The sequence below is a fragment of the Myotis yumanensis genome, unplaced genomic scaffold, assembly GCF_028538775.1.
Source record: "Myotis yumanensis isolate MYYU_CA2020_CCGP unplaced genomic scaffold, mMyoYum1.0.hap1 SCAF_16, whole genome shotgun sequence".
NCBI lineage: Eukaryota > Metazoa > Chordata > Mammalia > Chiroptera > Vespertilionidae > Myotis > Myotis yumanensis.
The window spans coordinates 16,787,738-16,801,463 of record NW_027223767.1 but is presented as its reverse complement, the minus strand read 5'-3'; the positions used below and the strand labels follow the sequence as shown (position 1 = coordinate 16,801,463).

The 13,726-nt window shown below is 54.4% G+C and overlaps 2 protein-coding genes across 5 annotated transcripts in view; one reads left to right on the top strand and one right to left on the bottom strand.

Annotated features, from left to right (window-relative positions):
* Positions 1-60: 60 nt before the first annotated feature.
* Positions 61-959, top strand: EMC6 (ER membrane protein complex subunit 6). Its single transcript, XM_070393301.1, has 2 exons — positions 61-256; positions 419-959. Exon 2 carries the CDS (start codon positions 456-458, stop codon positions 786-788), a length of 333 nt encoding a protein of 110 aa, XP_070249402.1. The 5' UTR covers positions 61-256; positions 419-455; the 3' UTR covers positions 789-959.
* A 3,130-nt stretch (positions 960-4,089) lies between these two features.
* The window catches only part of P2RX5 (purinergic receptor P2X 5), a 14,171-nt gene continuing 4,534 nt past the window's right edge, over positions 4,090-13,726 (bottom strand). For 2 of the 4 annotated variants that reach the window (XM_070393288.1, XM_070393290.1), the window contains exons 3-12: positions 13,317-13,388; positions 12,983-13,058; positions 12,806-12,902; positions 12,423-12,503; positions 12,011-12,149; positions 11,387-11,523; positions 10,832-10,925; positions 10,646-10,711; positions 8,530-8,612; positions 4,090-6,365 (exon numbers count right to left, since the gene is read on the bottom strand). In XM_070393288.1, coding sequence (XP_070249389.1) covers positions 6,230-6,365; positions 8,530-8,612; positions 10,646-10,711; positions 10,832-10,925; positions 11,387-11,523; positions 12,011-12,149; positions 12,423-12,503; positions 12,806-12,902; positions 12,983-13,058; positions 13,317-13,388 — 981 coding nt within the window. In that variant the 3' untranslated portion in view covers positions 4,090-6,229. Of the gene's footprint in view, positions 6,366-8,529; positions 8,613-9,228; positions 9,296-10,645; positions 10,712-10,831; positions 10,926-11,386; positions 11,524-12,010; positions 12,150-12,422; positions 12,504-12,805; positions 12,903-12,982; positions 13,059-13,316; positions 13,389-13,726 lie in introns of those variants that run through there. The other 2 variants (XM_070393289.1, XM_070393291.1) reach the window with 2 other exon arrangements.

Genomic DNA, 13,726 nt, shown 5'->3' with positions numbered 1-13,726 from the left:
AGTTAACAAGCCTCCAGCCAATCACCCGTCGGGTCGCTGTTCCGCTTTCGGAAGTCCCAGAGGATGAGTAGTAAAGCGGGAGAAGAGGCGGAGCCTGCCTGGGCGCCCCGCGGCGCATGCGCTAGAGGGCGGGCGCGAGGTCTGGACGCGTGCGCAGCCCGGGCCCTCCCAGCAGGCTCTGGGGCAAGATGGCGCCGCTGGGGTCTGCACCGCCGACTGTCTGAGGGGACGCCGAGGGACGGCGACCCTGTTCCAGGTAAGCGGGCGAGCCTGGGCGGGGGATGCAGACGTGCTGCCGCTCCCCGACCCCTGGCTGGTCTCCTCGGGCCGCGGGAAGGTGAAGCCCCAGCGGGGAGGAGCGGCGTGAACTCCGCTCGCCACGTTCCCGGCGCCACTTGCCCCTCGGTTTTCTCCGCAGCTCCGCGGGAAAGCAGAGGCCGAGCGCCAGGGGCGCGATGGCCGCGGTGGTGGCCAAGCGGGAAGGGCCGCCGTTCATCAGCGAGGCCGCCGTGCGAGGCAACGCCGCGGTCCTGGATTACTGCCGCACCTCGGTGTCGGCGCTGTCAGGGGCCACGGCCGGCATCCTCGGCCTCACCGGCCTCTACGGCTTCATCTTCTACCTGCTCGCCTCCGTCCTGCTCTCCCTGCTGCTCATCCTCAAGGCGGGCAGGAGGTGGAACAAGTACTTTAAGTCCCGGAGGCCCCTCTTCACGGGCGGCCTGGTCGGAGGCCTCTTCACCTACGTGCTGTTCTGGACGTTCCTCTACGGCATGGTGCACGTCTACTGACGCGGGGCGGGGCGCCCCGGCTCTCGGAGAAAAGCAGACGGTGACCGCGTGTAGACCGACTTCGTGTTTAAGTGGTTGGATTTACTGCTTGTTCTGTAACGTTATAACTTAGACCGGAGGACGGAGAGCCTGTGATAGCCTTCAGATTAAATTGAAGCGTGAGACGCCTGACGGAGTGTTTCCTGCCTGAATGCACCCTCCCCGCCCTCGCCCCAACCCCTCGTCTGTCGTGGGTGCAAAAGCACCAGGTGTTGATGCTCCTGGAAAGCCGGGAGTGAGGCGTGGCCGTCGGTAACGGAGAGGACTTACTGTTCACACCTGTAGAGCCAGTAACTGGGGGTGTGTAGTCTGTGCCCTGTATACCAGGCGTGATGCCGCGTGGGTTTTACACGCCCATGATCTCGTTTGATTCTAGCCTTGTCCTCATGGAGTAGATGTGATCCTTGTCCCCATTGGTGCACCTAAGGCCCCAGAGGAGGCACAGCTCCGAAGGACAGAGCCTGGATTCACATGTAGGTCTCTTCCCCACCCCAATATATTTTTCTTGATTTCAGAGAGGAAGGGAGAGGGAGAGAGAAACATCAATGATGAGAGAATCACTGATTGGCTGCTTCCTACATGCTCCCTACAGGGGATCGAGCCACAACCAGGGCATGTGACCTCCCTGTTCATAGGTCCACTCTCGAACCCTGAGCCGCCCCGGCCGGGCCTCGGGTAGGTCTCCTAATTGCTCTTGCTGTATTGGCTGAGTGTACCTTTTCCAGCCCCGCTTTCCCTTCCACTACCCACTGCTTTCAGGTGTGAGTGGTGTCCTGTCAGTTCTGTTTCACCTCGTTACAGCCAGCTGTCATTTCCACTTAAAAAAATTAATTCAAGCTGTCTTCTAAAATATGTCTCATGAAGATTAGACAGATTGGATGTTTGTAAACTAATCTGTGGGCTTGTCTAGAGGATCAGTGCCTCTGTATGCTAATTGGTGATTCCTTCTTGTCAGGAGGAATCTTATAATAAAATTCATATTTTAATTGAGGGATAAGTATTGCGTTAAAGTTATAGTAGTGAACATGTTGCTCATGAAATTTATAGTCTTAACTGGGAAGACCAGCATTACCTCATTTCACAAATGTTTAAATGATGGTAAGTGCTATGAAGAGACTACATAGGCACTCCAAACTGAACCCAGGTGGGGAGGGGGGTCAAGAAAGTCTTCTTTGAGGAAATAACATTAGAAAACCGAAGGCTGAATAACAGCCAAGTGTGGAGAAGGGTACTTGGAAGAAAGAACGTGTGTGAGGGCCATTGGGCAGGAAGCGGTTTGGCCTGTATCTGAAGCTGAGATAGAGCTGGACCAGAAAGAACATGGTGGAGAGTGGCTTTGATTCTAAGAGCAACTGAGGGAAGTCTTTAGGAGTTTTAGCCCAGAGTTATGTGATCAGATTTGGATTTTTTAATCAGTTTTAAATCAGAAGGGAAATAGATTGAACCCAAGTCCCCTTTTGCAGACAGTATTGGGCCATGGCCAATAATGGAAATGGGTCTGGAATCCAGGCTGCCTGAATCCCATTTGGGTTCTGGGCTACATGCTTGCACAGGAAGCCAAGAATCGGAGGCCACAGCTTTGCCTCCCTCTCCTCCAGTGGCTTCCTCTGAACCCACTCCGTTCACCACTGAAGATAATCGCTTTAATGGTTTGCATCCCCAATCCTCTCGGGGCCTTTTCTGAGTGGGAAGGGGGAGTTCATTCCTGATGTGGGCTAAGGAGGAAGAAGCAGTGGGTCCTACTTGGGAGGGTAGGAAGGAGGGGAGGTAAATGAGCTGATTTAACTAACCATTCCTCTGTTGTTAGGCAGTAAGGTTGTTTGAAATGATCACTATTACAAAAATACTGCAATGAATGTCTACATATCTATATTGTTTTGAGAATAGGCTAGAGCAGAAGATTAAAACTTAATTTCAAATGCTTTCCAGAGTATTACCAGATTACTCGTTGAATGAAAAGTGCCAGTTTTATCAGTGCCTTCTTAGTCTTAATGTTTGCTCATTTAAAGAGTTTCCTTACTTTCATTTTAATTTCTTTGCAAGATAATAAGGAACATAATATATTGTCCGCTAATGCTTTCTGTGTCTGCCTCTTTTGGGCTCCCTTTCTCCTTACATTTTAATCTAAAACATGGGTGACCATGCAGACGTGAAGGGGGAAAAAATCATGACACATCTAAAGTTAACCTTTGTGTCGTTTTATAACCAAATTAAAATGTCAGAGAATACATACACTGGGCCATCCCAGAAAATGTGCCAGCTCCCTCCCCCTCCCTTTAGTTCTGTGTACTGGCCTGAGGGGAAACCAACAGCTGGAAGGAAGGTGTGCCTTAGGGGGAGAGCATTCTTGTGTCCACTGGAGAGTGTGCTCTGAGGAAAGGTGCATCACTTGGGTGCAGGGGGTGGGTTGGAACGAAGTGGAGCCCTTTTCCAGATACACAAGATGCCATTCCAAGTGGAATGACTTAGCGACTCTGTAGTCCCTAGGCAGAGTGCTGTAGTCCTTAACCTGGTGCTTAGAGACTCCTGGAGGAAGTCACATTCCCCCTTCACAGCTGGTCCCCCAGTTGGCAGTCAGCCACTAAGAAAGAACTGATGGGGTGGCAGGGGAAAAGGCAGCTGTGATTGGTCAGTCCTGATGGCCCCTGCATCGGGTGGAGAGTGCACTGAGCTCTTTGCTGGCTGGTCCCTGTGATGTCATATTGATGGCACCCAATTTACAGATTTATTTTTGAGCTGTAGCATGGCACTCCCGAGGCGTGGAATAAAAACAGCAGCAGCAGGAGAATGTGCAGAAGCAAGGGGATGTGGGCAGTGTGCAGCTGTCCAGTGCTGTGAGGGTCACTGGCTTTTCTCAACATGGTGTCCCTGACAGGTAGTAGGGAGGCCACCTAGACAGCTTTTCTGGACTTGAAGAAATAATTAGGTTGAGCAGGTCCTCTATGGCAGTGAAGTTTATTGGGGCAGCGCTTAAAGTAAGTTGAAAAGGCCTCACAGCTCCAATCACAGTCCATCCAGTTCCTTACCTGGAATGCTTCCTCCGTCACCTACTTAGAGTGCTACTAACCATTCAGATGTGAGCTTATATGTCGCTTTTTTGGGGCAACTCTCTGGCTACTCCACCGAAAACTCAGTTCAGTCTGTGGTGTGTGTGACTACCGGTTATTAAGGTTTAGCCCCAGCACTGGAAACACTCCAGCAGGGACTCCGTGTTGCTTGCCATTGTGTCGCTAGCATTTAATCCAACACTTGACACAGTAGGTATTCAATAAATATTTACTGACTGAATAGTGTAGGAGGACATTTTCATTCCAATATAAAATAAACAGTATAACTGTTGTTATGTTTTATGGCTCCTGCCAAGCAATTCCAAAAATAGGTTAAGAGAAACCAGATCAACCCTGAGCAGCCATGCCCCTGCCCTTGTTACTTCCTGCTAAACATAAAAGAGGCTAGATTACCCAATCCAAGAGTTGGCTTTAGTGATGAAGTGAAACATCATAATGGATTGCCCCGATTTTTCACTTTTTTAAAAAATACATTGATTTTTTTTTTTTTTTTTTTTACAGAGAGGAAGGGAGAGGGATAGTTAGAAACATCGATCAGCTGCCTCCTGCACACTCCCTACTGGGAGATGTGCCTGCAACCAAGGTACATGCCCTTGACTGGAATCGAACTTGGGACCCTTTAGTCCGCAGGCCGATGCTCTATCTACTGAGCCAAACCGGTTAGGGCGATTTTTCACTTTCTATTCAGAGAGCAGGTGGGCTGTGGACTGGTTACCAGGCAGCCCATGGTGAGGGAGCTGCTTGCTCCAAAAGGGTTCCTGTTGCAGGGACCACAAACTTCTGCCCTGGTGGTGGAGCCTCACCAGAAACCTTCCAGCCCCTTCTGACCCTCTCCAAAGACCCCAGGGGAAGGATGCTCACCCCTCCTCTGTGTGCAGGGAATCAGGCTCCCCTGACTCCAGGGAGGTCCGAGGGAGCACTTCCAGAGAGGAGTTCCCCAGTGTCCTGGCAGCTGTGCAACGGGCACTGCAGGCCTTTGCGGCCATAGTTCAAGCAGAGTTCTAGGCCTCTCCCCCTGGGTTTACACAGGGGCTCCCAGACACGGGGAGGGAGAAGCGAGCTCTCTGGCTCCCAGACCATTCCATCGTGTCCCTTTCTGACAGGAGACGTGGTCTGATGCTGCAGGCATGAGGAAAAGTTCACGTCCTGAGTAACAAGTGGATTCTCAGTTTGAAAACGAGGGAACCTCTTGGAATTGGTAACACAGGTGGCCTCAAGAACGGGTGGGAGGGAAGCTTTTGCTATTCTTTTGTACCTTTAAAATTTTGAATCATGTAAGTGTTGCCTAAAATATTTTGATTTATGTGAATTGAGTGTAATGCTCCTTTCCCGGAGGCAGGAAGGGGGGTCCTGTAGTCTCAAGGGAGAATGTGTGTACTAGTACGTTTGGCCTGGAAATTGGCGCCACCCACCAAAGCTGGCTCTTTCCTCCCTCGGAGCCAGGCTTTGCAGAGCTCCTCACCCTTGCAGGGCTTCTGAGTGTAAGGAGCACACGAATCCCCTGGGAGCCCCATTGCAACACAGGCCCTGATTTAGGAGAAGGGAAGGGCTAACAAGCTCCCAGGTGATGCCAAGGCTGCTGGTCCAGGCACCACACCTTGAGGAGAGTCGCTCTACAGACAGTAAGGGAGGGAGCAGCAGGGTGGGGTGGGGAAGGAGGGTGAGGGGTGAGGGCCTCCCTAACAACTGCTCCCACCTGCTGAGTGAGCACCCTGTCCTTAGCCCTTCAGACCCAGCCAGCCTTTGAGGAGAGAGGAAGGGGAGCTGGGCAAGGACACCCAACCCCACAGAACAGCAAGAGCCAAACCAGAGACAGTGTCTCCCATCTGGGCGAGATGCTATGTCCAGAGCCTCCCCAGGCTGGGCAGGTGAGACTGGAGTGAGGCCTCCCTGCCTCCCCTCTGTGAAAGTCAGCTAGAGGCTGGAGGAAGGCCAGAATGGCTGAGCCTGGCTGTGAGTCTGTTGTCTCTAGAGGGAATTACACAGTTGCTCAGTTCCCTGAGGGCCAGGTCAGGGTCTCATTTAAGCATCTCTTGGATAGGGCCCAGCCCACAGCAAAAATAGTTTACTGCATGTATGAATAAATGAGTGAATGAATGCCCAACTAGGTTCTCAGAAAACATGAAAACACCTAGTATCATTTACACCCTGGCCTGCCCCTGCCCTCTCCAGCGTTTCCCCTCCCCCACACACAACAAAAGGCTTGTAGCAAGATCCCAAAGTGCAAGAGGGATGGTGGCTCCTGGAAGCCCCAATCCATGCAGACAGAGGCTCCTCGCTCTTCCCGTTCAGAGCTGCAGCCGGTTCTGCCCGACGTCTTCACTAAATCTGCTCTCAGCCGCCTCTGGCTACGCCTCCACTGTCTGCAGGTTCTGCAGCTGCTCCACAGTCACCTTTCCATTCCCCGGATGGCCAGACCTGCGTGTGGGTGGTGAGGGGCACACCGAGGACACAGAGGGTGGTTGGAAACCTGTGGACAGGGACAGCCTCGCACAGGCAGCACTGCAGGCAGAGCATCCGCAGAGAGGGGCAGTGCCGGGGTCCCTGCTACAGCCCAGGCACTCAGATGCTCAGTCCGGGCCTCTGGAGCTGCCCCAGCAATGACAGCAGCCACCACTTGACCAGTATGGTGGCTATTCTTCCCTCTCACAGGCTAAGGAGCTCAGGCAAGCACCCAAGAAGTGACAGGCAGCTCAGGGAGCATGTGGGGGCTGCTTGGTGCCCAGCCACCCCAGCAGATCCCCAGCCTCCACTGTCTCCTGGCCCCAGCTGCTGCAGTCCCTACAACCTCTCCTCACTCCTCTCCATCCTCTGCCCTTCCTCTCTGTCCTTTCCCTGCCCAGGCCCAGCTTCTGGTTGGAGGCTGCCAACTCCTGAGTTGGCCAAGAATGAAAGCTGGGGTGGAGAAAAGTCCACCCAGGCCAGTGAACTCCTCCTGGGATGTGGTTTACAAGAGGAGAGTCACAGAATCATAGCCTGACTGAACATGGGGGCTACTCTGTGCAGCCCCCACTGGGAAAAAAATTGGGGGAGGGAGGCCAGAAAAGGCCAGGCCCCTGCTCAAAGGCACAGAGCAAGGCAGAGGGGCCAGGCGGACCTGAAGGCCACCTCCTGCACCAAGTTGAGGTTCCATCTTCAGAACCAACCGTACTGCCCAGGGAAGGACCACCTGTCAGCAGAGCCACCACCCTTCCGAGCCTAGGGCAGCTGCAGAATTTCCACTGAGAGGCACTTAGGGAAGGCATCTGACTGGGTGAGGGGGTGGGGGGCTTGGTAAAGCAGAATAACCTGATGGAAAAGAACTGATTCTAGACACACTGCCTGGATTCAAACCCCAGCTCTGCCATTTATTAGCTGTATGACTTAACTTACTTAACCTTTCTGTGATTCTCTTTCCTCATTAGTGGAATAGAGACTGTTAGTGCCCAGCTCATTAAAGTTGCTGATGTGAGTTCACATGTACAAATTGCTCAGAGCTGTGCTGGGCAGAGAGTGAGCCTGAGTAAATGACAGCACTGTTGTCTTAACGCTGGGATAGCACAGCAAGCAGACTGCCTTGTGGTTGCTTAGAGGGACTGGGGAGCTAATGAGGGTCATGGAGGGGCTAAAGCACCACCAGCACCCTCTCCCCCCAGAATCCAGCTTGGTTGGGTGCTCCTGGGTCCTGCCTTATGCACAGGTCACCACAGAGCAGGGACCACAGCAGCCTGCTCCAGGAGGTGCCAGCACGCTCAGCCATTCTCCTGGCCACCTTCGTCCTGTGCCCAGCAGCCCAGGCCCCTCTTCTTCCTTCAGCCTCTGTGACCCTGTTCTGCTGCAAGGACTCTGTCCACAGGGCAAGGATCTCTAGGCACCTGGGCAGGACTTGCCATTAACCTGGCCTGCACAGCCTGGCCTTCCCCCAAGGACTGGTGGGGCAGGCCCTGCAGACGGTGCCCCTCTTCCTCCAGCAGCTCAGTTGGGGTGGCAGGAGCGGTCAGGGCTCAGCCTAAGAACCAGGCTGGGGTTCAAGCCAGGTGAATGATGTGAGCTGGCCACCTGCTGTCTCAGGTTGTGGTGGGACTGAGGGAGCACCACTTCGAAACCCCATTCTAATCCCAGCTCCTCCAGGGAGCCTTCCCAAGGGCTGGACTAGAGCCTCTGCCCCTTCCTTCCCACCCACAGACACACACAGCCCAACAAGCCCACAGCCAGGAGAGCCTGGAAATGGGCTCCTGTAGTAAAAAAAAGGAAATCCATTTTTTTCTTCCCTTACCACTCCAGCCTCAACCCCAGCCCAGGACCACCTAGTCCAAGAATACTAGATTGTAACTGCAACAAGTCACTGTATATAAACCAATTCTCTCATTTTGCAGAGAGAAATTGAGGCCCAAGGAGGCCTGGAAACCAGGTCTGCCCACCAGGTATGTGGTGGCTTTTCCCTCTGCCAGCTGCTCTGAGGCGGAGTCTGGTTCTGTAGAGCATGTACTCAGAACAGTCCACCTTCCCTCCCTTCCGGGGCAGCTCCCCATGTTCACCCCTGCCTCCACCCACCAGGCGCAGCCATCCACCCAGGGTAAAGGTCCTAAGACAGGGAGGGGGAGGCTGGCTCCACACGGTTCCCCTGGGACTACGGGGGAGGAAGCATAACTGACCGTACTTCCTCGAATTTCTTGTTGCGGTAAAAGTGGCTCTTTTTGATGAAGTAGATGAGTATCAGGTCGCAGAAGAAAGACCCCTGCAAAAGAGTTGGGGGTCCCTGACTCAGACCCTAGACTTCTGGAGAGCCCACAGGCACCTGACCACTGTATCCTGTTTGATCCTGTAACAATCCCAGAAGCGTGCATCATTGTCCCCATTTCATAGATGGGGAAACTGAGATCAGAAAGAGGTGCCTTTTGCCCTAGCTGGTTTGGATCAATGGATAGAGCATCGGCCTCAGACTGAAGGGTCCCAGGTTCGATTCCAGCCAAGGGTACATGCCTGGGTTGCAGGCTCGATACCCAGTGAGGGGCGTGCAGGAGGCAGCCGATCCATAATTCTCTCTCATCACTGATGTTTCTATCTATCTCTCCCTCTCCCTTCCTCTCTAAAATCAATAGAATATATATATATATATATATTTTTTTTTTTTTTTAAGGCACCTTTAAGGTCACAAAGCTGGTCCACAGCAGAGCCCAGGTGAGTCTGAAGTCCATCTAATCATGTTTAACAAACATTTGCGGAGCATTCACACGTGCCAGGTACTGCCCTGGGGTGCAGGGAGGACTAAGGCAATGAGACCCTCTGAGGACTCTCCCTCTCTGGTGCAAGAGACAGGCATGCAACTTATGACACACGGTGATGTGTCTTACGATGGGGAGAGGAGGAGCAAGGAGAGCGAAGGCAGGACTTGACTCAGTCTGGGTTGAGTCTTGAGGGCTAAATAGGATTAATACAAAAAGCTCAGGAAGGGCATTGCAGCAGCAGGAACAAGCTCGTCATGCCTGGGAAATCCCACAGGGCTGTGGGGAAGAGGAAAGACACTCTGGAGAGCTGGGTGGGGCCAGCCTGTGACGCTTCCTGAAATGTCTTCAAGGCACTGGTTCTCTTCCTCTCGGCAGCACTGAGGGTGTTGAATAGGGCAGAACACAGTCAGCATTGCAGCATTTTGAAAAGATCCCTCAGGGAATCAGTGTAAGAGATGGGTGGTAGGGGATCTGAATAACAAGGATGCCACAGCGATGGCCAAGGAAAGATGAGGCAGCCTGTGCTAACTCAGCTGGGACCCGCTGACACTTGAGCACATGCACTTCAGGCAAAAGTGTGTGGTGCAACACCTGTCTCTTCCACCAGAGGGCGAATCCACCTCAACACACAGCTGGTTTCCAGAATGAGTAAGGGTGGGGGGTGGGAAGAGTTGATGGATGGGCCACAGGTGAACCTGGTCCTCTGACCCTGGGCTCTGCACACCTTCTCCCCCCCCCCCCCGCAGATGCTAGAAATGCTTTTTTATCAATCTCTTGTTCCACAGAGTCATGGTGGAGAAACCCTATATATATAGGTGGACCTTACCTCTTTTTAGAATTTTAAAGTTCAGGGGCTAATCCAGCTGTTGTATATTTACCCCATAGAATACTATGCAGCTCTAAGAAAGAAGGAACTCTTACCCTCTTCGACAGCATGGATGGACCTGGAGAGCATTATGCTAAGCAAAGTAAGCCAGTCAGAGAAAGACAAATACCATATGGTCTCACTTATATGTGGAATCTAATGAACAAAATACACTAACGAACAAAATAGAACCACAGGCATGGATACATGGAGCAGACTGACAGGTGTCAGAGGGAAGGGTAATGGGAGAGACTAGATGAAAGAAGGTGAAGAGATTAGCCAAAGAACACATATGCATAACCCGTGGACACAGACAGCAGTAGGGTGAAGGCCAGAGGGAGGGGTGGTGGGGGCTGGCTGGAGATGGGCAAATGGCAGGGAGAACAGGGACATCTGTAACTGTCGATAATAAAAAATAAATAAAATTCAGGGGCTAATCCTGTATCCCAGAGAACCCCCAGCTCCTGAGAAATAGGCAGATGCCACTGGCTCTAGAAAGAGAAATTCTGGCAGTTCTCTGCCCCCTGGGGCCACTGGAGGGGCGTGAAGTCCCAGAAAGCCCTCTTTACCGGCTCCTGCGCTGACCTGTCAGTTCTTTGTTTCTGGGGCATTTGGACAACTCCCCCTCCACCCACCAGTGTGCAGAGGGTAAAGGGGAAGGAGGGGAGAGGTACTCACAACACCCATGAGTGCCACCCCTGAGCCCACGTTGATGATTGTGGGGATGATGTTGAACTTCCCTGCCTGAAGCACAGAGAGAGACAAGGCAGGGTGAGGGAGCAGGTGGATAGCAGGGTCCCTCCCAACATGCCTGCCCCGCCCTGGACCTGCCCAGCCTCCCAAGGAGAGCTGCAGCTCACGCACCCTGCCATTCACCAGGACATCAAAGCGGATCCCGTAGGCTTTGATCAGGGTGCGGAACTCCACCCCGGCTTCATCACGGTAATATTTGGCAAACCTGGGGAGACACAGCCCAGGGGAGACCTCAGCCTTCCTGGGCCTTCCCTGTTTGGCAACAGACTCAGTTGCTTTTGAGATTTATAAGCATCCCGGGACCTCGTTCACAGCAGCCCCGGGAGAGGTTGCAGACCCTCTTGCTGACATGCCTAAGATTCATCCAGATCTTTGAAGTCCCTGTCAGACATCCCCAAGAGGCAGGGGCTTTCCCACTGCACACTGGGCCAACCGGGGGCCACCAGAGAACGGATAGAGCTCAGCCAGCTGAGAAGTCAGGCCTCAGCTTCGCCGGGAGCCCAGGGCGATGACTCACCCTCTCTCCCCTCCCAGAGGCCATCCCTCTCTCAGCTGTCTCTCCCTGTACCTCCTCTGACATCCCCAAGAAGGGGTGTCACAGCGCTGGCACCCAGGGAAGGACACGAAACATGGACAGAGTCATAGGCAGCAGGCCCAGTCTGTTACCTGAAGTTATACCCGGAGGAGACAGAGTTTCCGGGAAACCTTCGGTCCAGCCGGCTAAAGTAATAGCGAGGGTTGCATTCAGAAGGAGCTTTGTCGAGATCACAGTCCCACTCAATCTGGATCCCTATCACACCGCCCTGGATGGGAAAGAGGAATCGGGTCTGGGAGGGCAGCTGGACAAGACTGGCCTGGCTGGAGCGTCCTGGAAGGGAGGTGGAAGGCCCAGGAGGGGCTGGGGAAAGTGTTGCCGACAGCCCCTAACCCCCTGCCGCCTCCTGCCTCCTGCTTCAGAGAAGACGAGAACTCCCCGGTGAGCACCGACTACACTATGGGCAGGCACCTTACACACAGCCAGGATGTGCCCGTGGGGCTCCTTTTGGTTCAGTTTCAGCTGCTGCCCAAGCGACTAAGAGCCAAACGGCAGGTGCTGAGTGTGCCCTCAATGAGTGCCCGAGGTCCGAGCGCAGGCACAGCCGGCTGTGTCACAGCGAATTCTGAAAACAGGAAGTCCCTGGGGCAGGTGACTTTGCAGGGCCACCCCCACCCCATGGGCCCCCCCACACACCCCTCCCCATTCAGACCCCTGAGGCCCCAGGGAAGGCTCTCTGAGGGCACGCCACCCACCTGCAGGGCTATCTCCTGGAAGTTGCTCCCCGTCCAGCTGACCACAGACCCCAGTCGGAAGATGGGGCAGTAGGGGTCCTTGGGGCCAAACCGACAGGACCTCAGGTAAGCTCTGTCTTTGGTGTCCAGCACATTGGTCCTGAGGGGCGGCCATGAACAGACGGTGAAATGAAGGGAGACTTGCTGTTTCCAGGCTTAGTCCCTGACTTTAGCCCTCAGCCGGAACCCCAACCACATCCACACTAACATCCCACCGCATTCAAGAACAGACCCCCACCCCACAGCAGGGAGGGGCGCCCAGCATCCCCCTGCGGTCCATTCACACACACACATACACAGGGGCCTATGCACAGCCACCAGGAGGGCCAGCCATGGCCCCAGCCCTGGGTCCCCATAGCCGAGCCCCACATACTTGGAGAAGTTGAATTTAGGGAAACGAATGAAGTTCTTTATGTAAATGGTGAAGTCTTCAGCCTTGCCCAGGAGAGGCTTCCTGAAAACCCAGCCAGGACAGCCTGCTTAGGAAGCCCGCCCTCCACGCCCCACCCCCCCCACCCTCTACCCCCACCCCTCACCCCCCACCCCCAGGCCTATGGTGGGCCAAGGCCTGCTGTTCCCAGGGTGCCCTGGAGCCTCTGCCAAGGACAGTTAACTCGTTCATGGTGGGGTGGAGTTCAGGCCTTTGTGGGTGTCCTTGGGATGAGGGTCTGGGAGTGGGCCTGTCTCTACCATCAGACTTGGACCCACTGCCCAGGACTGGGAAACCCCTTGGGGTCCCAAACCATAGCCACGTACTCTGGCCTGGACCTTGTTTCCACTGGGCACCAGGCGAAGATCTCGCAGGTGCCCCTTTGCATGTTCTCTGCCCGCAGGCAGCGGCCAGTCCTCACTCCTGCAGGGGGACAGGAGTAGTGCCAGGAGCCTCCAGGCCCCAGCCCCTCAGCCCCCCAGCCATAGCCATCCAGGCCTCACCATTTCCAGTCACGACAGGCTCCCCAGGAGGACAGTCACTGTCCTCGGAGCACACGGCATCAGGAATGCTTTCATTCTGCCAGGAGAGAAGGGGTGCCTGTGTAAGGGCTCCCCTGCAGGTTCCCAGCTCAGCCAGTCCCACCCCAGGGGTAGGACAAGGCTCCTCCCCTGCCTGGGGCCACACACCCTTTGAGAACCTGTTTCTCCCTGAAAGAGTACAGGTACATGCACCGCTGTACCTCCCGCCCCCTTCTCCCCACCCCCACCCCTCACCCGCCCCCCGCCCCCGTGCTAGGGTCTTCCACCACCTCCCAGCTCTGGCACCAAAGCAAACCTCAGCACAGGTTTCCTGGCGCTGGTTGGGGGTCACAACCAGGTTGGTGATGACGAAGAAGACATTCTCCCCCTGAAGAACCAGAGAGGATTTAAGGAACCTCCTTCTGCTCTCTTGGAACCCTCCTTCCCAGGGCTGCCTGGCAGGGCGCGGGGCCTCTGCATGGGTATTGAGGACAATGGAGCCATAAAATCAGTGGATCCCATCTGCCCACTGTCCTAAGTCCTTTAATAGGTTCCTCCCAGACCCACACCCACAAATCGCCCCTGCCCCACAAATCCCTATTTTGACCTCAGCCCCTGGCGTCCAAGCACAGATCCGGGAGGAGAGGAGCAGTAATGGGGCAGCTCCGCCCTGGCCCAGGGAGACTGTGATCAAGCCAGGGAGTGGATCTAAGGGATTCACACCAA